General features: G+C 42.2%; 1 protein-coding gene across 2 annotated transcripts in view; it reads right to left on the bottom strand.

The window, feature by feature from the left end:
- The window catches only part of HMGA2 (high mobility group AT-hook 2), a 138,884-nt gene extending 114,446 nt beyond the window's left edge, over positions 1 to 24,438 (bottom strand). The window contains exons 1-4 of one of the 2 annotated variants that reach the window (XM_060657049.3): positions 24,182 to 24,438; positions 22,869 to 23,203; positions 20,141 to 20,227; positions 9,935 to 9,985 (exon numbers count right to left, since the gene is read on the bottom strand). In XM_060657049.3, coding sequence (XP_060513032.1) covers positions 9,935 to 9,985; positions 20,141 to 20,227; positions 22,869 to 22,979 — 249 coding nt within the window. In that variant the 5' untranslated portion in view covers positions 22,980 to 23,203; positions 24,182 to 24,438. The other variant, XM_060657048.3, reaches the window with a different exon arrangement.
- Positions 24,439 to 25,491: the final 1,053 nt, after the last annotated feature.

Here is a 25,491-nt window from a genome sequence, read left to right as displayed (position 1 = left end):
TAACTGAGCGCAGGCACAGGCGGTCTGAGCTCTTAATTGCTTTGTGGAATTTCCTCCTAGGTCCTAGGTGCTAAGAGTAAAAGGATACATATAAGCTTTCTACTTTCAAGGGCTCATTTTTAAATACAAAGGGTAGCAGTACCCAGAAATCTTAGAGTATAAATTAATCGCTTTGACACCAAGTGACTTTAAAGTTATCTGGTAAACATAAATTACCAGCATGAACAAAGACAAAAAAATAGAGCAACGTATGCTGAAGCAGTGGCCCAACAGAACTATCTGATCCTTCTGCTCTTTCTTTCTGATTCCATTTCCCCTCCTTCCTGGAGCCTATATCTGACAATTTAATACCTATCTTCTTAAACCTATACTAATGAGATAAAATGACTCACTACTTTGATTAATCAAATAGGTATGCATACATTTGATGTAAGCCTGGATATCTGCCGTGGTGATAAAGAGAAAATGTAACCCCAGGCCCACTAGTACAATTAATTCATAGATTATATATATATAGCTATATTCAAAGAATGCTATGGAGTGCTCTTGGGATCGGAAAGCAACACAATCATTTCTGTGGAAGGACTGTTGAATTCTAAAGAGCTCACAACACTTGAAAACTGGAATTTAATTTAGCCTCTCAGCACCCAAAGCCCAGGGTAGTAATCTAATGGGCCAGCATCAGATTTTCCTGTTTGGTTCCCCAGACTGTAAGTGCCCCAAAGGCAGCCCCCATCTGTGCTGCTGGCCTCAGTAACCCCCCCAGGACCTACCTACCACAAGGCTTGATCCACAGGACTGTCAGAAGACTCTAGCAAAATGCTTCGACAAATGGAAAATTACAAAAGCAAAGGGTCTTGCCATTGGAACCCTAGGGTTTATGGTCCAGCCAAACAAGAGAGAAGCAAACAAACAAGTGAAGAAAACAGTGTCCGAGCAGTTTCTTGCACGTCTGAGCTGTCCACCTTACACGCTCAGCCTTCTTCGTGATACCGCGTTCAGAGAGACACTCAAAGTGTGTTTTCTGACTTAATGCGTTGAGACCATCACAAGGCTTCCCTTGGCCATACATCTAGGCTTAGCTACATGATCTATTCACACCCAAACAGGACTCCTTAAGCATCATAAAGCCATCTCCCGCTACCTGAACCTGAAGAACTATTATTCCACAACCCGAGTCTAACGTAAGAGTAGATTTAATGCGTTCTTTCTAGATTCGAATAGGGGGCAAAGGCCTGCCAACCCAAGCCTGCTTTGCAGCCACTCATCAAGACTGAGGAAACAGAAAAACAGAGACTTTTGCTTCCTACAGCATCCTTAAAAAGACATCTTATCTTACTTCTAAAGTCACATTTATTATAAAAATGAAAAAACACTGAGTGAAAAAACAAATTTCACTGTAACTGCTGCATTGGATTGCCCCTGAGGATAGAGTATGGGGTAGCCTGGATCCGTCAAATCAGAAAACCTTATGTCTGCCATGACTCCCCGCCTCTTTCCCACCAACTCTTTTACCAGAGTTGACCCCCTGTTCCTGGCCCTGCCCCCCATCTGGTGGAGGTGCTAATGAGTAGTGGAATGGCCAAAGGGCAGGCAGCAGGGGGAGCAGGGAAAACAAAGCAAAGAAGGGGACAGGAGGCTGGATCATCTACAAACTCAATAATCAGTCCCTGGGTAACTGAGCTGGCTGTCTCAATAAAGGTTCTTGTGTTTTACAACCCAAAATGCTTGAAAGCCATTAGTTACAGATAGAATGTTCCTGTGAGGTACTTAAACAAGAGAAAAAGCATGGGTAAATTAAGCAACCTGCCCAAAGGTATTCAGCTCCTTAAAACACAGAAGTCCTTATTTCCAATGTAGACAGAGTAGGCTTGATTAAGTCCCATCAGATTGAAATTTTGCCAAAAATGGTTAAATATTTGTGTCAGGTATTGAAGAGTTTAGAATAAGGAATTCCTGGATTAAAAAAAGAATCTTAAAGTAGAAACAGATTCCACCCTTAGAAACAGAACAAGGGCGTGTGGGTGGCTCAGTCCGTTAAGCGTCAGACTTCGGCTCAGGTCACGATCTCTCAGTTATGAGTTCAAGCCCCCTGTCAGGCTGTGTGCTGACAGCTCAGAGCCTGGAGCCTGCCTCAGATTCTGTGTCTCCCTCTCTCTCCGCCCCTCCCCCACTCATACTCTGTCTCTCTCGGTCTCTCAAAAATAAATAAAATGTTAAAAAAATTTTTTTAATAAAAAAAAGAACAGAAATATTATCTTGAAATATGGAGTAGTTTTACCTATGTTTCCTAGTAAAAAATGTGTGTGTGTGTGTGTGTGTGTGTGTGTGTGTGTATGGATAGATGGATGTGGCATTTATTTATATATATTTATATACATCATGAGAATGTACATAAACTTATTTATATACATCATGAGAACTTCTAATATTTTAGAAAAATTTACTCCCATCCATAAATACTCAATTTTCGGAAAGCACGGCTAACTATGTGCATGGCGGTAAGGATAAAGTCTTAAATACCTTTACCGTCATATAATTTCATATCATCTTGAATTCCATAATACCTGACATTTAATTAGAGTAGAATTGTCTTAGACAGGGCTTCTTGAGATGCTAATTTTGTGCAGGGAAATAGAACATTTATCTGAACTAGCTCCTGTCTATAATTTGCCACTCAATCACAAATGGGACAAAAATATGTCCTCCCTTGATGATAGTTTGATAAGGTCCCATGGTTATTGTGATATTGTGGCAGTAATACCTGGGTGGCAGACCCTGAGGTCAATGGTTGTGTAGTCCTGAACAGTCAGGATCTGGTAAGCAGTTGGCCATGCAGATGACAAAACAGGGCAGGTTATCAGCCTCGTTTTTAAGGACTCATTTAGCGGAACAATTAAGACCAGCATTTCAACATTCCAACAAGTAAGAAAGGAGTTTGATCTTGAATCAAGCTATGAATGAACAAATCTAATTCTTGCCTTCAGAGTATGATTTATTTCTTAGTATTTTCATATTTAACCTTGCAACTTTAAATAGTTATGTTAGTGAGTTTCGCAGTCAGCTATTAAAAAACCAAATAAAGTTTAAAAAATAATAATAAAGTTAAGCCACTTCTCGCGCCCCCCCCCCCCAAGAGTTCCATGAGAGTTTGCAAAGTATTCCATGTTTATCAGAAAACACTGCAAAGGAGATCATGTTATAATGCATGTTATAACAAAAAGTCTCTAAGGGAAAATGGTTTTGCCTTCACACACTCCATTAGCAGTTCTTGATGTTATATCAAAGTCATTTCTTTCCCTCTGACTCCCATAAAAAGTTACAATTATCTGCAATATGCATTATTGGATATTCCTTTCTAAACATCAAAGTTATACTTCAGTTTAAACAAAGCAAGTGTTAAATTACAAATGGCTAAAAGCTAAAAAAAAAAAAAAAAGTAACAAACATCTGGAGGGAAAAAGTAATGGAAATGAAAACCTAATGTTTGAACTTCAACATCAGATTTCCAGGTTCCTCAATGCATTAATGTTTGGGATCTTTAGAAGAAATCCGAAGAGTTTTAATCAGTCTAGTTTGTAATGGGCTTTATTCCGATTTAATTTCCTGTTCTGGATCTTCAAATAATCACTTAAGTTTCTAGATTTCTTCAGACTTGAAAGAACAAAAAACCCCGTTGCCTATCTAAAATCCCCACGTTTGACTGACAGCTGAAATGACATCACTTTCCTGGGCATCACAAGCTCTTTAACAAAAGACAACTGCCCCCTCAGAAGAGACAGAACAGAAATGCATATTTTTATTTTAGTTTATATATATATTTTTTGCTTTAGGAAGAGAGTGTGTGTGAGCAGGGAAAGGGGCAGAGAGAGAGGGAGAGAGAATCTTAAGCAGGTTACACGCTCAAGGCAGAGCCTTACGAGGGGCTCAATCTCACAACCATGGGAGCATGACCTGAGCCCAAATTAAGAAAGAGTCCCACACTTAACCGAATGAGCCACCCAGGCGTCCCGGAAATGCATAGGTTTCAAACGTACTGCACACACCCTGTTACCAAATAAAGAGAACGAGCAACCCCCAAAACAGCTGGGGTTTGTTATTAACTTCCTAGCGACCATTCAAAATTAAGCTTCAGCAGCTAGTCCTCGGTTCAATTTTTAGGTCAATCTCAGTATCTCCAGAGGATTTTTTTCTCTTTACAAACCATTAATTCATATGGGGGGTATACTTCCCTTCTGTTATTAATTTCCTTTCTCATAAAGATATTCTGAAAACAAAACACCTCCAAGCATCTTTGTTCCCAGTGCTTTATTCTTTATTATTTCATCCTTGCTTTTCTGTTCTTCTGGAAGTACTAGTTGCTTCTTTAAGCAACATCTGGATGGAGCCTTTCACCCACCAGGTTCACATCTTCTTGAGCTTTCAGTCCATTCTCTGAAATTTTTTCCAAGTATTTCCCATCACTAACTCTGTTATGTGATGAGCTCCCTTCATCGGCAAAAACTGAGAAAGGCAATTATTAAATGCCTAGTTTCAACTGGCATAAGGACTGACTAATGGAATTCTATGGAGGTTCCAAGAAACCAGCACATCTCTGCATGTGCGTATGGAGACAAACAGAAGGAATAATACTTTCAAACTGATGAACAACACATGACACCAAACCTCCACAATTGGAAGAAAGATTTATAAGCTGCTATATAAAATCTCCCCCTTAACTGGAAATAGATTTAAAATGTACTTTTATATGGGGGCGCCTGGGTGGCTCAGTTGGTTAAGCATCCGACCTCAGCTCAGGTCACAATCTTCCAGTTTGAGAGTTCAAGCCCCACCTCAGGCTCTCTGCTGTCCACATGGAACCTGCCTCAGATCCTCTGTACCCCTCTCTCTCTGCCCCTCCCGACACTTGCTCACTCTCTTTGTCTCTGTCTCGCCCTCAAAAAAAAATAAACATTTTTTTAAAAATTACTTTTGGGGCATCTGGGTGGCTTAGTCCATTAAGCTCAGGTCATGATCTCGTGGTTCATGAATTCAAGCCCCCTATTGGGCTCTGTGCTGACAGCTCAAAGCCTGGAGACTGCTTCAGATTCTACGTCTCCCTCTCTCTCTGCCCCTCCCCTGCTCACTCTCTGTCTCTCTCTCTTCAAAAATAAATACTAAAATAAATAAATAATTTTTAAAAAGTGCTCTAGTATTATTTGTAAGCAGTTCTTAAGCTTGATGATGTTCAGCACAGATACATTAAAGACAGGATGATACCATCAAGGGTCCTTGGTTGGCTGGATACATGACTGCCACCTCACTCTATGTGCGTAACTATCGGTAGCTGTTAAGTAGGGTCTAGGCTGTCAGCGGTATCTATATGAAAATACACAGTGGAATTAATCACAGTGCCTAATATTTATCAAGCACTTGCATGTGCTATGCCTTTTATTAAGCCCTTTGCATACATGATCGTATTCAATCCTTGCAACAACTCTACGTATGAGAAATATATGTATCTAACAACTCTGTGAGAGATGTGCCGCTCTCACCACCTTTCTAGAGATAAGGAAACTAGTTCTTTAAAAGGTCATGTAATTTGCTCAAGAATACACAGTTAAGCAAGTGATGGGCCGAAACTGGAATCCAAGCCACCCGAATCCAGATCCTGAGCTCCCAACTATTAAAGACCGGGAGAAAATTTTGGTCCCACTTCTCTCCCCTTCCTTAACCTCTCACCTCCTCCATGTCAAAAAAAAAAAAAAGAAAAAGAAAAAGAAAAAAAAAAGCGGAAGTCCAGATTAGCTCATCAAAATAGCAGACCCGAAATCTAATTCAAACTCCGGGGATGGAGGGAACAAAGGAGAATAAAGGAAATAATAGAAGGGCCCTTAATCAAAATTCAGCTAATATACTCACTGGATTAGCCAATGGTCCATCTCTCACCAAAACAAGACCGACACAAGTTTCTCCCCTCCATCTACTTTTGGTTAGTCGACTTTGGTTTAGTGTACTTTTCGTTAGTCAACTCTTGAGCAACCTACGAGCTGCTGATTCCAATCACATCAGATGAGAAAGTCACACCGTAGGTATTTTTTTTCCAGGTCTCTCACATGACACTGTCAGATTTATAAGATATCTTTTTAAAAGTGAAAGAACTTTAAAACAAAATTTAACAACTCAGAAGAATAAAAGGGTAGCAATTTGGCTTTTAGGCCACGTACCTAGTAAATCCAGTCAAAATTATGTCTCTAATACAAGGAAATTGGTAAACGACACTGTTGGAAAGAACTGAACTAACTATAAAGGACAAGCCCATTTCCTATGGAAAATGCAATAATTTATCTCTTCAGTACAAGCTTTCCAGCAAAGAATGGCACTGAAATGAATGCCTTGCTGTGACTGGCTGCATACGCCCCCCACTCCCCAACAGTATACAAGCAAAGAGGAAACACACTGTCTAGAAAAAATACACAATTTCCTTTTATTTCCTCTTCTAAGTAGAACAACTCTTCTCTGGGAACCAAATCAGGGACTAGTAACAATTCACCACATGACATTTTTCATTCTCACAGCCAATGAAAAATTAGAAATCATGACAGTCAATGAGGATGACCCAGAAAGCAGGGGTTTCTACGGTGGATGCCTCACATGGGGTTCTTACCCAACATAAAGATCAGATGGCTGGAATCCATATATCCCTCAAATACGGAAGAATCCACTGAGAAAAAAAAAAACCCACATAGGTCCTTGGCTGAACCACTGGCTGTGTAAAGATGAGTGGTGGGAAATAAAGCCATAAAAATAGGTGGGTGTAAACTGGGGAGGGGGTGGGGCCTTAAAGTGCTAGGGCATTTTGTGATTAACTCAGTGGTCATCTGTGCAACTTGAGAGAGCTTCCGAGAAGAGTGGTGACGTGACTATAACCTACAGATGTTATTGGTGAACACTACAGGACACCCCAAAGGCAGAACAAATAAAAGGTAGGAAGACCATTTAAGAGGCAAGATATGGAAACAACCTAAGTGTCCATCTACAGATGAATGTTTAAGGAGATGTCGCGAGTGTATACACACACACACACACACACACACACACACACACACACACAGAATATATGGGACAAAATATTGTTCAACCCTGAGAAAGAAGGAAATGTTGCCATTTGCATGGATGGACCTTGAGGGCATTAGGCTAAGTGAAGTAAGTCAGACAGAAACAGACAGATACTGAAAAAGACCTCTTACATGTGGAATCTAAAAACCTAAACTTACAGGAATGAGAGTGGAATGGTTGTTGCCGGGAGTGGAGGATGGGGAAAAGGAGGAAACATTAGTCAAAGGATACAAACTTTCAGTGGCCAATTCTGGGGATCTAGCAAGTGATTATAGTCAACAACACGGTGTTATATGCTTGAAAGTTGTTAAGAGGGTGGATCTTAATTGTTCTTACCACAAAAACAAACCAAAAAAAAAGGTAATTACGTGAGGGGGGTGGAGGACTTCACACATGTTACTACAGCAGTCATTCTATAATACGTAAGTAACAAATCATCACTTTGGTTCCCTGAAGTTAACATAATTTTATATGTCAATTATAGCTCAGGAAAGATGAGAGACCAAAAAGAAGTCACACTTGATGGAAGCTTTTGTGCTCATTAACTGTCATTGCAGTTGCTTACAACTTACTTCACTTTAGCGACCTTAATCTCCTAACTTTAAAGAACTTACGTTTTCTATTATGTTGCATTTTAGAAAGTTTGTATGGGTCTTTCTTATTGATTAGCTCAGGGGGATGCCGTCTCAAAGTTCTGATGCTTAGAAACTGGCAGACCTATATTCAATATGTATGCCAGTACCAACTTAGCCAACCGCGTGCTCACTGGCGTGTCAATGGAAGCAACACTTTTTGACTTCTGAGACTAAGCAGCTTTCTCCTCATTAGTCTAGGAGCCATGAGTGTATATCAGAAGGCTGAATATCTACCCTGAGGCCACCAAGCTGGAAAAGCCAGGTGTGTGGGTGCTCCTGATGCACCCAGACTTCAAGCCCATCTTGCAAAAGCAAGATGTGAGTAAAGAAGCCTCCAGAATCTAGACTCCAAGTGCCTGAGTCAACCCCAGCTGTTTGAGTCTTCCCAGTTGAGGCCCCAGACATCCTAAAGCAGAGACAAGACTTTTCTGCTGTGCCCTGCCCATATTCCTGACCCAAAGAATCCATGAGCATGATAAAATGGCTTTAAAAAAAAATTATTAAGTTGGGGGATGGTTGACTAATTAGTCAGTAACAGATAACTGGAACCACACGTACAGCAAGAAAGGTGATAAACCCACCGGTTGTGGAGCCCACACTTGGAACATGATACTTAGCTCTGGGTGACCTATTTCAAAAGGTTAATAAACAAACATACTAAGAAGAGAAAAACAAGAATATTCCTTTATGGGGAAAAAAACCGAAAGGACTGAAGATATTCAGACTAGAAAAGACAACAAAGAATATGCATTAATTGTCTTCAAATATGTGAAGGACTATCATGAATAAAAGTGAAAACAATTACTAGATATCTATCCTTGGAAGGAGGACCAAGGACAGTGAGCGGAAGCTAGAGGGAGTCAGATAGAAGAATTTTCTAATGTTCAGAGCTTTCCAAGAAGGAAGAGGCAGGCTTAAGAGGTAGTGAGTTCCCTAACACCGAAGATATCAAACAGCCCAGATGATTACCACCCGGTGGGTAGGTTTGGAGATCATTCATTTATTGACCAGAAGGTTGAATGCAATGCTTTACTTTAAGGTTATACTGCGACACTGAGATGTTTTTAATCTAACGATCATTCCCATTTCCTTGTGCTAAGAAATCTAATCCCAACACATGTTGAGCAGAGGAAAAAAAATACAAGACAAATAAATTAAATGAAAGGCAATACCACAGTATAAATAGAAAGTGATGTAGAACTCAAGAGGAGAAAGGAATGGCATACCACCAGGAAAATATACTCCAGCATAGAAGCGAAGACACTTTTTAAAACGATGAAGCATGAAGACTAAACCAGGGAAGGGAGAAAAAGAAAGCCAAAGATCCCATCACAGATGATTCCTCATATGGGGGACGCCTTTATCTTTCTTGAGAAATGGTTTTACTCATGTTTAAGACTTTTCTCCGCTGTCAATGGGAAGACAGACCAGAAGAACATGGGTAGCGCAGCAGCAAAGGGAACAAGGTTTAAGTGGTAAAATTAGCGAAGCTCTTCAGCTATCACTGAACTTCTGGTCTCAAAAAGATACAGGATCGGTGTTCCTGCAGGATCAAGAGCTTGCACAGAGGCCACTGTCACAAATGTTAGTATGTAAGAAGGACCACTAAGGGAAGCAAAAAAACAAAACAAAACAAAATCTAAACTTAAACCTGGTTTCCTAAAACACCAATGTGAAAAGGAAAACACAAACCACCTAGAAAATGAGATGTGCCCAGAGCAAAGCCATGGAGGAAATTTAAAAAAAGAAGAAAAAAAAAAAAAGAAAACGTTAAAAAGTTATCTCATACACATTTCATCTGAATTTTATCACCATTTGTAATCAACTTCCAAGGTTTCATAATACCCTTTAACCTTAGTTACTCAACCCACCAGAACAAGTCAACTCATTGTTTGTTACTCCCTTTGAAGGAAGAGTGGAGACTCTTTTCATGTTGATAAGAGATAGAAAGAGGAGTCACTCCCAGGAAAGAAAAGCGTTCTGAGTAAACTCCTGGAGCCTCATGGTAAAGAGCAGTGATAATTTGTCGCCTGCCTTAACCCTTTCAAAGATTCATCAAACCAGAAGTTAGAAATACATGTAATTGATAAAATAAAAGTAATTTTCATTTAAAAAAAATAAGTTTTCTTTACAAACACACACACACACACACACACACACACACACACACACACACACAGAAATTGTATCTTGTTACTCACCCATTTCCTGGGTCTGCCTCTTGGCCGTTTTTCTCCAGTGGCTTCTGCTTTCTGCAAAATGAAAAAGGAAGTCATATTGTTTCCTACCTGACATGATTTATAAGTGCTGCACCAAGGGATACATTCCAAGCGAGAATGTTCTGGTTTGTGATGAGGCATTGAGATTGCTTTAACAATCTCCCTCTGAATGAAGGCTCATCTTCTTGTCCATGTTTGAGTAGATTCTTCTTCTGGTTTTTCATTGCATGATGTAAAGAGATATCTATCTATGCAACTCTCACCCTAAAACATTCCCCTGGAGTGATGTCTTCTCTAATGCATGAAAATACTTCTAAAAAGCTATTTGGCTTTTATTTCCATCCACAACAACAACAAAAATACTCCCACATATCCACAATTATATAAAGGAGTATTTTAGAAAGCTAATGTTTCTTAAATGATTTTTTTCCGTGTCACAAGTAAAGTTACAAAAATTAATATTGATATGTTGCATAACACTTTACAAAGCATTTCTACCTACATCTAAGCAAAAGCATTTCTACTTTACCAATCAAAAGTAAGTCCAAAGTAAGAATACATAGGCTTCTAATTCAAAACACCAAATGTCTGCTTACTTTTACATAATTTCCTATTCCTTGCCAAAAACAATCACTTGTCCATCAGTTCATTTAAAGGAAAGAAAGAAAAAAAAAAAAACCTGGCAGAAATCATCAATGTTTGTCTCTAAGATAGAAACTGGGAGTGCCAGAAAGCTAAAAGGTTTTGTTTTTTGTTTTTTTTTATTTCTTTTCTTTATAGAAGATTTTTCTGGTATCAGTGGTTTTCACCTTTTGAATCAGATTTCATTGTAATCTATAAAGTAATTTCCCTCTGTTTTTGACCTCTACTCCAATCCCCAAATACACCAAAAGATACATACAAATGCACCTGTGCACCCACACCCATACGCAAATTACATCTTCTGTATAAACGTATATTTATACTTTTCAAGATAAAGAAAACGTAGTGCATCTTGTTCTATATATAAGAATCATCCCAAGGCTATACAAACACAAAAATACAGGTAACCTAAGCCAGGATAACTTGTTTTGTATTCTACTTTTGTTACCTGAGTTAGCAGCCAGTAGATACTTGGTACAATGATACTAAAATGCTCCGTTATAACTGTCTACACTGCCAAGTGAGATTCTCCTCTTTCTCTCTTCCATCTGCCTTGTAAAAATAGATGCAGATAGAGGGTGGAAGGATAGATAGACAGACAGACAGACAGGCAGACAGGCAGGCAAAATACTCCACAAGATTTCTCACAAATGGTATCCCCCTAACCTGGCATTACTATCCAACAGGTCCTAGGCATTAACCCAAATTCTGCATGATTAGCATAATGTTAGTTCACATTTATTGAGCATTTAAAATACCCTAGGCACTGGGCTAAGTCATTCACGTGTGTTATTTTAAGCTTTATAACAGTCTTATAAGGTAAGTATTATTTCCCTTATTTTACAGATGAGCAACCACATCTTAGATAGTTGTGAAAGGTAACCAACAAAACTGGTAAACTGCACACCTGGGATTTGAACCCAGTTCTGCTCATCTCTAAAGGCTGGGTTCTCCCCTCCTAAAACTATTACCTCTCCCCAGCATATAGGCATTCTATACCATACGGAGATATTTTCATCAACTAAAATTGTCACTGACTCAGCTAATTTCCCCGAACAGAAGGAAACTTAGTAGCTATAGGAGCTCAGTCTAACCATCAGGTTTGGGCACTGTGAATCGTTTCACTCCCTGTGAATGACTCCACAAAGGAATCATTTATTGTCAAAGGTTAGTGTCGCTGTCCTACCTTTGGTCATAAGGGCAATGAATTAACTTAAATGAAAGCCAGGAGTGCCCAGTGAACCACACCCTCTTTCTGAGTGTTGTCTTAGGGAGAGAGGGAGTTGTCTTAAGAGGAACACAGACGCTACTTGGGAAAGCTTAGATTCAAATCCCTGCTCTGCCATTTAGCTTTATGACTTTGGGCAGGTCCCTGAAAACCTTAATTCGGTTTCATGTGTGAAATGGAGATAATGCCTCCTGGGAGGAGTGAAGTGCCCACCATAAATGAGGTGCTCAATAAATGCTCTTTCACGCCTAACAAGATGGAACTCTTCAAGGGAAAGTTTTCCTTCAAGTTAGTCCAATCTCAAAGAAGGTTCAGTCAATGCAAATATTCCATTACACCCATCTGTCACCTTTAGAATGAAGCTTTTAAGAAACCCTTTGGCTAGTACATAGTGAGTTATACGAGTACAAAATTCCCTAATACAGAAGCAGTGTCTGATTTAATCTTTGGGATCAACTGTGAGACTGCACAGTTTACCCAGTAGTCAATTACACAAACATGGAAGATAGAAATCCTTTTTCATGGGCATGGGGATGGTAGGTGGGGTTAAGAGGAGGAGGCTATTGACCTTAAAGGCTAACAGGGCTACACCAGGCTTTCTCGGTGCAGTTGTTACGTTTCAGGGGCCACGATGTGATCCGGGCGTATCTAAAATCTGCTGAAGAGAAGGTTGTTTTCACAAAGGGTTTCACTGCATTTCCAAGTCACAGAAAGCAAATCTCTCAAAGAGAGAGAGAGAAAGCCCTGCAAGTAAGCGGACTTTAAAATGAGCATCTCATTTACAAAAAGCCTATTCAAAAATAAAATTCGCACCATTAGCTAAAGGGCAAAATATCACAATTATCACTTGGACTTGTTAAAAGCAGACTTGCTCCTTGGTCTTCAGGCCAGTGTTACATGTAAACCGAAACCCTCTTCTGAGTCTACATCTAGAAGAAACACATTAGCTGCGCTGTGTGGCGTCGATCTGGGAGGTTCCCATTGTTCTTTAAGACCCACACTATTTAATCATTCTGATCAACCTTCACAAAGGCTGCAAAACAAGTTAGGATTTTGGTCTGTAAACCAGCACAGATCCAGGATTTTTACATGTAGGAAAACACTGGCTTTAACTTTTCTCCTGTGTTGAATGCCCTTCGGAATATTATTTTTCAATAGAAGACCAACAAAACCTTCCAGGGGCTTGTTTTGTTTTTAACACATCAGCCTGTCCAATACTGTGGGAGTATATATTTAGTTTCCCTTCACCAGGGTGGAATTTGGTTCTATACTACAAACCCATGTATAATTGAGACAGTAACTTGTTCTAAGCATTTACAACTTGGGGGTGGGGGGGGGTGGGGGGGGTGGGGGTTGGGGAAAGAGGCTGGGAATCCTGCATGTGTAAGAACAGAGATTTCAGACTACACGATCATACTAACATTTGCAACTACCACATCATAACTTGCTAAAAGTGTTACTTATTCCTTGCTTGTTTTCATATTTTCGCTTAAAAAAAAAAAAGCTTGGAGGCAGAACTGTATACTTAACTTTACATAATATGCTTAGAAGCAAGTTCATGAAGGTTGGAAGAATGTTATGTGGGAAACACAATTTTTTCTTTTCCTAAGAAGCCTGGTACTCCAGGCCCTAACATGGACTCCGCATTAAAATCATCATCATCGTCATCAAAAAAGGAAATTCGCCTAACAAATAGAACTCTTAAACACGGAAAGAGTGCTTAGCATTAGTACCTGGTGCACAAGATGTGCTCACTACGTATTTACTGAATGAAGAAGAACAAGGAAAGAAAACCTGGTGTTCCAATCACATGTGTGTCTTATTTCCCTCCTGCCATCAGAATTCTACGGATTGGTCGGAACTTCAGAAGGCATTTCATCTAGCCCCTTCATTGAACAAAGAAGAAGAGTGGATGTGTTCTAATCTCCAAAGACACAGCCCTGTGGGTTTTGGGGGCCAGAAGTTTGGGGATATCAGCTGCGGTAGGCACACGTTTCGAATCCCTTTATAAGCTTGTCTTATAAAGACAAAAGCTTGTCTCCAAAGAGAAAGTTTGTCTCCAAAGGGTTTCTTGAAACCTAGCTTCTAACCTGCATTTCAAGCTGCTGGAGATAACAATGACCTACCCTATAGCAAATAGTTCCCAAGATATCTGACAGCACATAGTAGTGGAAAGATCATAAGCTTTCGAATGAGACTTGAATTCAGGCCCAGGTTCCACCGTTTTCTAGAATTGAACATTAGAACTAGAATAGAACATTACATCTTGGAATCCGAGCTTTCTCATTTGTGAAATGAAGGCCATAAGATCTACGCCAGAGGCTTAAGGAGCTAATATCTACGCAAAGTGCCTGACAACAGCTACAACATTTAGTAGGGACTCAAATGTAGTTTCTTCTCTCCCTCCATATTCTCAAGTGTTACCCTTAAAGAGAATTCCTCCCAAACTCTGTAAGTTTCCAGTGTGATTTTCTGAACACTACCTTACTCAAATAAGACAGCTATGACTTCCCCTGTTTCACAAAATGAAAGATTAAGCAAACCGCCCATGTTCAGAAGTAGTGGAACCGAGTGAGGCCCAATCTGATTTCAAGGCAATAAAAGGGCTGTTCTTCTGGGAGATACTTCATATAAAATAAAATCACCATGGGCAAATAAAAACAAAACAAAAAAAAAACTCCTAGGGTGAAAACCAAATGAGTAATTAAAAGTAAAACATTTCCAAGTTTCCTATAAATACATAGTAGTTAAAAGTAAAACATTTCCAAGTTTCCTATAAATACATAGACAAGAGCTGAGATGGGGAACCAAGAGAATTATCCAATTCTGACTTCTCAGTCAAATTTAGATAGCTATTAATTTTGGTTACTTTAAATACTCTCATCACATTTTATACTTCTGTGATAAGGCATGAAAGTCCCAACCCCCTCCCCCCAAATCAATCAGTGCCTCTGCACACAGATTTTTAAAAAAAGGCCAGAAAAATATTTGGGCGTAAAATAAAATTAGAAAGAAAACAAAGAAAATATTTGGGCAGAGTACCTTGTTTTGTTTTCACGGGTCTTTCTATATACACTTTTAAGACAAAGACCTGCAGATCAAGCACATATGGAACCAGCTATCCAATGTCTAGAAAGTCACATTACATTTCGTTCAGTTGTTCTTTGAAATATATAAACAGTGCAGATCAACGTGCACTGGCATGAAAATCAACTGGGCCAGTCAATCAGACTAAGCATTGAGTAGTTCTCATTTTACTTTTCTGATAATCCAATTCTATGGGTTTCCAATACGAGTTTGCCTTCACTACATTTTTTACAGCAGGAAATATAAGTAAGTTCTGTCACCCATTGTAGTTCATGCTTTCATGCTCATTTTACTCAAGGAAGCCCTTATTGTCAACTCTCATGTCATTATTTACACATGCCTGTCTTCACCTATACAAACACCAAATCAAAGCCAAGGCCAAAATGACAGGAAAAGCTATTTCCAAAGGTTGAGTCTCCTCCTTTAAACCATCGCTCTACTTCTTTTGTAAAGGGAAAAATCAATAGTAATGATACAAGAGTTCGCAGGGGTTACCTTCTGAGCAAACTGCCCCCTACATTAACTTGGGGAAAAGAAAATGATGCTGCTACTCCTCTCTAAGTCAATCAGAAGATGCCGATCAAAATTGTTCAGTGTCTTAAAACAAGAGAGGACAAAGCAACAGTCCAAAATAAAATCAGTTTTCAGCCTTTTTCTCCTGATTAGAAGAACAAAAACTCATAACTGAAACTTCCAGAGTCCACGATCGTGAAGTTCATTGTCCCACCCTGGGGCCAAGCTATGCGGTTCCAAGGTGAGCTCTGAAAACTGCAGGTGGTGAGCTAACGAGACAAGATGGGCTTGAATGATTTACCTGACAGGCTCCATCTATTCTCAAGAAAGAACTGAAAACACAACAGAATACCAATCTGGTATGCTCTATCTTCTTAGCAGAATGATTTGTTGACACTTTGAGATAAAAATGAGCCACGGTTGTGGGTCAGTCAAAGCAATGGAGAGCTCTTGATGAAAAAGTTCAGAAAGAATGATACCTTCCAGAAAATTAGAACCATGGGTCCCTTGAAACAAAGTTACTTCATAAGAGAATTCAAATGTATCTGAATCTCCCATATTTGGATCATAATCTATGACTCAAAGGCATTGCCAGATAGAATTTATTGATGCAAAGTGAAGTGGAAAAAAAAGTGAGTCGATTGTTTAGATAAATGAGCATATAATACCAAGAAAATGGAGACAACAATTAGGTTTTACTTGATTCCACCTGTCTGGATACATTTGTATACTCACAGAGGGCCCTGAATCTCCTGAATGGAAATTATCTGCCCATTCAAACACAGAGAAATCAAACTAAGGCATACTAGTAACACAGAAACCATAGGCTGGAATTGTATGACAACTTCTAGTACCCAACTTTCCCTGACTGACCTATAATGACGCCTTTGATTACTCTCTTCAGCTGGGCCTATTATATTGTGAAAAAAATCTTGTCCTCACTCAGCATCTATGCTCTGACAGTCATCTGAAATGGTGAATAAAACCTACCTTCTCTCATCACAAAACCTGGGCTTGGTGTTGGTAATCATTTATGAAAAATCAGCCACATTTCTAAGAATGCAATTTGAAAAAAGCACAGATCTTCCTTCACAGTATCCAATCCACTCCAGGCCTTTTTTGTACAAGCAAATGGAAGATACCAATTAAATGTTTACCTGAACACATTACTTGAAGTACACATACGTTACCTAGATGAATGATATTTTCATTCTGCGCCTCGTTCTTTAGCTCTGGTCATTATACCTAAAGTCAAAGGGAAGTTCAAGCTAATCTATGACACTATGCAGTGGGGCTGTCTCTCACCTGAGATCTTTTTATATGCAATTTCCTTCTATTACAGTTTAATTCAATCTCAGAAAAAGAAAGTGTTTTCTTGAAAGTACCCAAATGAGAATTGCCTTGAGGCTTACAGATGAACTTGACTTATGACCTTGAACACTGGAAAATGATTGACAGCCCCTCCAGTATTCTCTCATGATCACAAACCCACAACAAAAACCCTAAACATACAGGAGATTATACCTTTCTCTTCTCTAAACATGCAAAATGTGAAAATACACAGAAAGTATTTCCATCCAGCGCAAACATGAGAGGAAAACGAAGCAAAAATTAAGAGACAACTGGCCACAGTTATATCTCACACTAAAACATAAATAAAAGGGTCAAGATAGACATGCACACACACACACACACACACACACACACACAAATTATTTATTCAGGAAAACATTAACTTCTGATTTCTTTTATTAAGATAACACTATGAAACTGGTTCCGGGACACATTTTGAGCACTCAGATTGGAGTTCTCAGCAATGATTGCAATTGCTACATGATGGTCATCCATGGGAATTTGTCATAATGGAATAGAAGCAGAGTGAAGAATCATTATTGTCTCTTCCACAAGTTCCAAGCATAACAAATTGTATCTTTATAAATGTTTGTTTTACACATTATACAAATCAATTTTATATTGACTATGGCCTGAAATTAAAGTGATGGCTAATTTAGGAGTTGTCCACTTGGTCTTGCCACGTTCAGCGTGCATTGTCAAGTTTCACACTGCTAATTTCCCAACAAGCAGTTTTGTTTTCAAATGCCCCAAGGCCAGTCACTGAGTCCAAACACAAACTTTGTAAGTAAAGAAACCCAAGCAACAAGAAATTTTAAACACACAACATCATCAGGATTCCAGTGTCCACTGTGTCTTCTCTGATTTTAGAGCTCTGTCCTCTTATATGCTTACCAGTTTTGTTTCCTCTTTTTCATTTGGATGAGTCTCAGTTTGCACGAGAATACCCAATTTATTAATCCTAGGAGACTTCTTATATCTACTGTGGTCAGTCTAGCAGGCTATGTTTATCTTACATGTTACGAACAACAGAACTTTTTCGAAAAAAGATTGCTTTTCAAAATCCTGATAAACATGTCTTCTCAGAATACAATGTATGTCTGATAAACAAATATACTTTGAAAATCATGCTTACATAGGGTAGTAGCAAACTCAATAAATACTGATTTGAAAGTGAAAATACCTTAAGTTTACACATGCCATGAACAATTCATCAATGTCATTCATTATTTTGCCAAGTATTATCTTCTCCAAATGAAGCGTAATTTATAAAACTGAAGAAACAGAACAGTCATGTTATGGGCAAATATATTTACTCATTTTTACTAGAAGGGACTTTTACAACAGAACTGTGTGAAAAATAATTTTACCTGGATGAATGAAAGATTTCAGGGAAAGATTTCTCTGGGAAAAAGAAAACCTACTTCTGTTTTAGAAGTTGTAACAATGTACACATATAATGTACACATATACATGAAGAAGCATCAGAAAGATAAGCAGCCTAGCGGGATCATCTGTAAACGCCTATTATTAAAAGGACTGAAAATCAATCAAATCTTACTTGGGAGGAGACCAAGTTTTTCGTTATTTTGCTTTAGGTAGTAAATTAGACCCAAGTCTCAGCTTTCCTTTTATCAATAAAGATTTTGCTAGTCAGTGGTAAACTTTTCAAGATGAAGGGAAGGAGACAGAAGTATCTCTTTACTCATTCAGAAAAAAAAATGTAATAAGGTGAAATCGGAAAGATAAGGTTCATTTTCCCTTTTTTTGTCTTAAATTTCAAATAAATTATTTATGATGAGATATACAGATTTCTTCCTGGGAGATGCTGTAATGATGCATTTTTCAGAGCAATTACATCAGACTTTCAATGTCTGTTCGCTACCTACCAAGATACTCCTTCGCCATTTCATTACAGTAAAATTCAGTTAGGTAAACCCCACACTTTACACAGCATTTAAAAAACTCCTTTGTCAAATTAGCCCATGTTACCTAACTTAATAGACCAGGTAATAATGTAACAAATAGGAAATATTCCTGTTAGAAATATCAGATTAGGTGCTGTCAGTTCTAAATGACAAGGTAACTTAGAGCTACTTCAAAGTTTATTGACCAAATGCGAGTCACAATTAAGTTTTCCCTCTGTGAAGCAGTTATATTTAAATACATTAGATATCTGCTCCTTCACGTCAGCTCTGCTCAAGATTGTTAAAATGAAACAGACAAGAACTCATAGTTACTCCCTAAATAACTTTATATGTATCACTGGTTGCTATGGCAGTTTACAACACTGAAAACTATCACATATAATATGGTTAGTGCCCAGTCACAGAGAAAACCACACAAAACCTTAATCCCCAAAGATGATCATATAGTCGTTTTTAACAAATACTGTACATCATGCACTCAAATCTACTAAAAAGATGTATCAAAATTTCCTTCTGAATTTTGAACCTTTGTTTTCAACTAATATACAAACCTACAAATAAAATACAGAAACTTTTTTTGATTTATTTGTAAAGCTAAAAAAAAACAAAACAAAACAAAACAAAGTGAGTTTCAGATTACCTTCACTTCTCTGTACGTGCATTGACCCTGAGATATATCCTCTTTGCTAGCTCAAATACAACCAACACGAAGTTATGTTAAACTGCAATTTAAAATTTATAAATAAAAACACTGTAAGTTATACTTCACTGGTTTCTATCCTGCCCCCAAAATATACAATGAATGATTCAAATACTTGTATAAAAGAATTCTCATTGTCCCAGTTAGAGCATTTCTATATCACCTGATGGAAAGGCATTTTGAGAGATTATGATCTATGCAACAAGCAGCATACTTGACCATCACATTTAAATATGTAAAACTCATGAAAATTTTTTTTCCAGTATTCCACAATTGGATCTACTTCTAATTACCATTTGGCAAAGTACTTAACTTCATAGAAGGATTTGGTTTTGCAGTAATCATGTAAATGAGCACAAAGTAAATTCATCTTTATTATTTTTGAAGGAAATTGCAAACATCACCCCCAAGCAAATCCTATAGTTCTGATTTATTTTTAACTATTTCACAGCTGGTGCAAATCTTAACTGTCTTTCTCCACTCCCCCTCCGCACCCTCTCACCCCTGTTTTGAGCTTCGTATTCTTTGGTAATTGTTAAGAACAGCATCTTCATAAACTTTTTATGCTAAGCAATTGCTTAGAAATCGAACTCTGCTGAGAAATAGCACAGTTGGAAGATGAGTCTTGGGTTACCCAGTTGGGACAAATCCTTAGGCTTGCATCTAGAATGGGAAAATTACAGGGAAGCTCATGTGGTCATGGAGAAGGTGGAGAGACTTGACTTGAGAAATCTCACCTTTTGAGCTGCTTTGGAGGGACTCTTGTTTTTGCTGCCTTTGGGTCTTCCCCTGGGTCTCTTAGGAGAGGGCTCACCGGCTGGCTCCTAAGTGTGGGGGGGAAAAAATGCTGTTGTGGAAGAATGTCTGAAAGAAATTGACCCTGACTCTAGAGTTATATTTTCTGCACGTGCTGCTCAAAAGCACTGTTGGAACACATTCAGCAAGAGCATAAATGGAATGATGATGGTACTGAGTTTACAGAAAGAGGAAATAACTCTACTTTTAATCCAAGGGTTCAAAAAGGAAATTCTGTTTTGCCTGTGAAAAGTAGGGTCTGTTTCAACTCCAGAAGGTAACAAAGGCCGACAAGGTTGCAGGTTCTAGAGAGAAAGTTACACGTTTTTAAGGTGTAAAATTTGAGTGGTCATGCATTTGGCAACTTACAAATATTTTACACGTATGCTACTATCCGTTGTGCTAGGATTTCAAACAACAGAAGTATGAAGCTAACAGCGTAAGTATTTCAACGATCTTCCATATTGGAAAGATGGTTTTTAATCATCTCTGTATATCCGCATTGCAGATCAATTGTGACTCAATCAACACATTGAGTGAAGTACTGGAACAATTATCCAAGATCTTCAACTCAAAATAGCTCCGTTCCCCCTAAAATTTCCAAATAATTATGGTAAATCTGTTGTGGGAGGTTTTGCTTGAATTATCTAGATAATTGCTTCAATTCTCCACTTCCTTTTGGAGTTGGAGGCATGGTCTCCAGTCTACATTTAAATATCTTTCGACAAAAATAAACATTTTCTCCAAAAGTTGCTTTGCAGAAAACTCTTATGGAAGGGGTGGACTGGAGAAAAGTAAAAGAGGGGAAAAATGAGGAAGACTGGAAGTGTCTGGGAGGGAGAAATTGAAACTATCAATAGGTTTAGCAAAACTTTAAATGGCTTCTATGCCAAGTAGTAAATACTCAAGTGGTTAAGAGAATGCGGTGATTAATATTCCAGATCCTAAATATTTATCCAGTGAATCATCAATTTACATTTCATTCAGATTCGGTGATTAAATGGGACTAATTAACTTAAAACGCATGAAAGTCTTCAACGAAAATTCGCATCCTGTTTAGAGAATCTGGGGACGGTTCCCTGCAAGCTTCTGTGGGACCACTAACGCCAGTGGGCACATCCGGAGCAAACACACCGGAGACACATTTTTCTTTCTTTGTGAACTCTGCCTTAACTCAAAGGTAAAACCTCCAATCACCTCCGGAACCCACTGCAATTTCTTTTGGATTATTTTTTGGAGATGGGAGATAGAGTCAGAGGGAGCTGGGTGGCGGGTGGGAAACAAGAGTGGGGGGGGGGGGGAGGGCAGAGACTTCCTGGGAGGTGTAAAACAGGATCCTCACGCGGTTTAAAGTGTCGCTTGGGCAAAGCGGGAAAACTCAGGGCTTCTAGATTGGCTTGTTTCCTTTGATGATTTCAAAAAGGTACAACCCTTTCAGTTTTTCTAAAATGCTCAGGCAAGCATACATTGTTCAATTTCCCCCCACCTTGCTCTCGGGCAGCTTTGGGACTCCAGGATTATTTTCTAATAGGCCTATTTGCCGTGAAGGGAGCGCTTTAAGGCTAAGGAACGCAGGAGAAGTTTTAAAGCCCGCGGAAGCCGAGTTTAAATGTTCTCAATAGACATGTCCCGCTCCAGCCCTGCCCGCCGAGGCTTGGAAATTGCAGCGAACAAAACCCCCCGCGCTGGGCGCTGCGCGCAGCTCTGCAAGCGCCCGCTGCACGCTTAATTGGTTGCATCCGCAGACAAAACCCTCCACTCCGCGGGGTCCCGGGCGCCCCTCGATCGTCCCCTCCCAACCCCCAGGCAGTCGCCCTGGAGAAGTACATTTAATGTCTGCAGCTCGGAAGCGCGGGATCCAGGGGCCAAAGGGAGACTGGGCGCCTGGCGAGGAAGTGACCTAGCTACCGTACACACTTTCGGACACTACTTTCCACCGCGCCCTTGGCCAAATGAGTTAATCCCGTCCGGTGAGGACCCGGGCTCTCCCATAGCCCCTTCCCAGGGACACCTCCGCGGCGGCGGCCAGCAGAGCGGCCGCCGCGCCGCATTTAAAGAGCTCTAAGAGAACCGGGAGGGCCAAAGAGTTCTTTGTCGGGAGGGAGCGAGTCCCGGGCCACCGAGAACTTGGGGAGGGCGCTAAGGGGGCGGCTGCGGCGCGCCAGTCCCCGGCCCGCGAGCAAAGCCGGTTGGCGGGAGAACTAGCCTCCGGCCCCCGGGACTTCAGCCCCTCCGCCCCTGACCTTCCAGAGCACCCCTGCACCCCCACCCCCACCCCCCACCGCCCACCCGCCCCCACCCCGGCAACTGTAAAGCGGCTTGGAAAGTGCCCGGCGAGCCCTGGACTGTGGGACCCCGGCCGCTTCGTCACCAGGAGACATCGCGCCACTCGGGGCCGTGCACAATAGCGAAAGTCCGAGGACGCGCTTCGCCCGACCCCACCTCCCGCCGCCTGCCGCGGTTCCCCACCTCCCCGCCCCGAGGAGCGCGGGCGCCCCGGGGCTCAGCGGCGCACTCGCGCGGAGGACGCCGCAGCCCGCCCCCACGGCCGGCCGGCAGCGTGCGGCGGCCGCCGCCACTGGGCTCCCGCGCTCGGGTCGCCGCGCGTCGCGGGGCCCTCGCCCAGGGAGCGGAGGTGGGCTGGTGCCCCCACCCCGCCCGCGTACTGACTTGCTGCTGCTTCCTGGGTCGGCCGCGTCCTCTCTTCTGAGGCGCCGGGGCGGCAGGTTGTCCCTGGGCTGAAGTGGACGGCTGCCCGGCGCCTTCTCCGCGTGCGCTCATCCTGCCTCCCGCCGCCGCCGCCGCCGCCGCTACCGCTGCCGCCGCCGCCGCTACCGCCGCCGCAGCCGCTTCGCCTCCGCCGCCCCAAATGTGCCCAGCACCTTTCGGGAGATCGGGTGATGGGACCGGAGAATGTGGCAGGGTGGGCGAGAGCTGGCGTGCTGCTCAGGCTGCTGCTGCTCAGGCTGCCGCCGCTGCCACCATCAACACCGGACGTCCAGCGGCTGCCAAAAAGAGAGAAGAGGGGCGGAGGAGGAGGAGAAGGAGGCGCTGCTGGTGGCGGCGGCAGCGGTGGGTGGGTGCCGGAGGTGGAGGTGGAGGTGGAGGTAGCGAGAGGAGGAGGAGAGCGGAGAAGGAAAAGAGGGTTCGAAGTCGGGAGGCTCCCCTCTTGGTTTGGGATCAGGAGTTGCGGTCACCGGTAGCACTTCGGAAGCGGCTTGGAAATGGAAGAGACTTGGAGTGGATTGTGTCCCTTGAAATGTTAGGCGGGGAAAGAATTCCTCCTCCTCTTCCCCCCCGCTCCGCGCTCACAGAGCAAGAAAGAGAAAGAGAGAGAGAAAACAAATAGCGCCTTGGGCAGTCGGAAAGCAATAGGAGGATGGGGAGATTCTGCCGAGATCGGGTCGGGCACTGAGCGCGGGCAAAGGACGGAGCAGTGGGTGGCACCGCGCCTCCTCGGGTGGCGGGAGCTGGCGGCAGCGGCACCGGAGAGTCGGAGGGGGACGGGCTGCTCGCTCCTGCGTCCTGTACCAAGCGCGCGCTGCCCGGGCTGGAAGTTTTCTGAGTTCCTGCCCCAGGATTCTAGTGGGATGAGTGTGTGTGTGCTTGGGGAGGGGGCGGCGGGGTTCGGGGGGAGTGCCCACCTCTAATCGTGGGCGGATAAAGGGGAGGGGGCTGCGCAGGAGGAAAAGTATGAGGAGGAGGGAGGCCAGGCGGACCGCCGAGCCAAGGCGCCTGGCCGCGGGCCAGAGGCAGCGTTCGAAATACAACTGCTTCGGCGGCGGCGGCGCCCGGGTGCCACCCGAAGCCCCGCTCACGTGCTCCCGCCCGGCGGCGGGGTTAAAGGGACAGGCCGGGGATCCCGGGACGGCTCGCCGCCGGCTTCGTCCCGCCAGCCGCCCGAGGTCGCCCCTGGGCGGTTGTCCTAGTAAGGCACGGGAACGTGACCGCCCCGGAGCCGCGTTTAAGGGCTTGGCCTTTACCTGCACCTCCACGACGCGGAGCCAACACTCTGCAGGAAGCGTCTAGCTGCACGCGCGGCAGAGTTCTAGTTCCTGTGAGTGGGAAGAAACGGAGGAGGAGTAGGGACGGGCCCCCCCGCAGCCTTGCTCTGCCTGGGAATACCCTCATCATAGACTGCAGGACCCGAAGCGCGCGCACACACACGCACACACAGACATGCACACAGATCCACATATGCACACTCGAACGGGCACATCCATGCATGAGCACACACGTACACAAACACGCGCGGCGACATGCACGCAGATATGCGTGCGCATTCGCAGACGCATGCACACGTGCATACAATGTGCACACGGGCACAGGGAGCACGCCAGCCCCTACGCTGAGCTTTTTTTCTCCGGAAAAGTCTAGAGACCACGCGAAGTCTCCCCCGCCCTTGGGTCTGGCGCTACGCACCCGCGCTCCCATGCAGGGTAGAGGGGTTGCCCCATGCGGGAACCCCATAGCTTCCTAAACATCACAATCGAGCCAATTGTCCAACTCTCCCTTTAATTTACCTTGATTTAACCTTTTCCCTAGGAACTCCCTTTCTGCCAAGTCCTAATTTTATTGCTTGGGCTGTTTCTGAGTTATGTGAACACTGTAATGACCACAGTCCGTTTTAAAAAGGTGGAGTGCATTTAAAAATGTACCTCTTTTCATCCTTGAATAACAAAAAGCTCTGAAAAAAAATTAGGTTCAGATTCTCACACATCACGCCCAAAATTATTTTGGGCCAATTCCAAAATAAAAACTTTCACCCGAGGAAGAAGTTTTCTTCCTCCCAATACAGACCACCGTGAAATTTAAAAAAAAAAAAAAAAAAAAAAAAAAAAAGCCTACTTTCCAGCCTTAAGCCGGGAGTTAGACACAGCCAGGGTCCGCTGTGCCTGTGGAGGAGGCGCGTGTAAATGTCTGCTTCGGCGCGGCGGCGCTGATTGGTCAACGTTGCCATTTTAAATCCGTTTCCAGCTGCCCTTTGCAGAGCTGGGACACTTAGCCGCACGTTGAGTGCCCTGCAGAAACCCAGCGTTTCTCCTGGGTCTGGGAACGCTTAGCTGTGATGGAGAGGGAGAGCCTCCTTCCCTCCGGATGGAGCCCAGCAGTTGACTAGGGAGGGAGGGGTCTAACAGGAACCAAAGGTTTTCTGCCGGGGCTTCGCTGAAAGATGGTATCTTCATCAAAGGGATTGAAATTTCACGTACTAACGATTGCAGTGACATCTCCTAGCTGCCAAGTGGGCACATTTTTTAATGTGATCACACTTGCACTGTGGTGTGCGCATTTT

This window comes from Panthera onca, chromosome B4 (genome assembly GCF_046562875.1).
Source record: "Panthera onca isolate mPanOnc1 chromosome B4, mPanOnc1 haplotype 2, whole genome shotgun sequence".
Lineage (NCBI taxonomy): Eukaryota > Metazoa > Chordata > Mammalia > Carnivora > Felidae > Panthera > Panthera onca.
The sequence above is the reverse complement of the archived record's forward strand: the minus strand, read 5'-3'. Positions and strand labels throughout refer to the sequence as shown.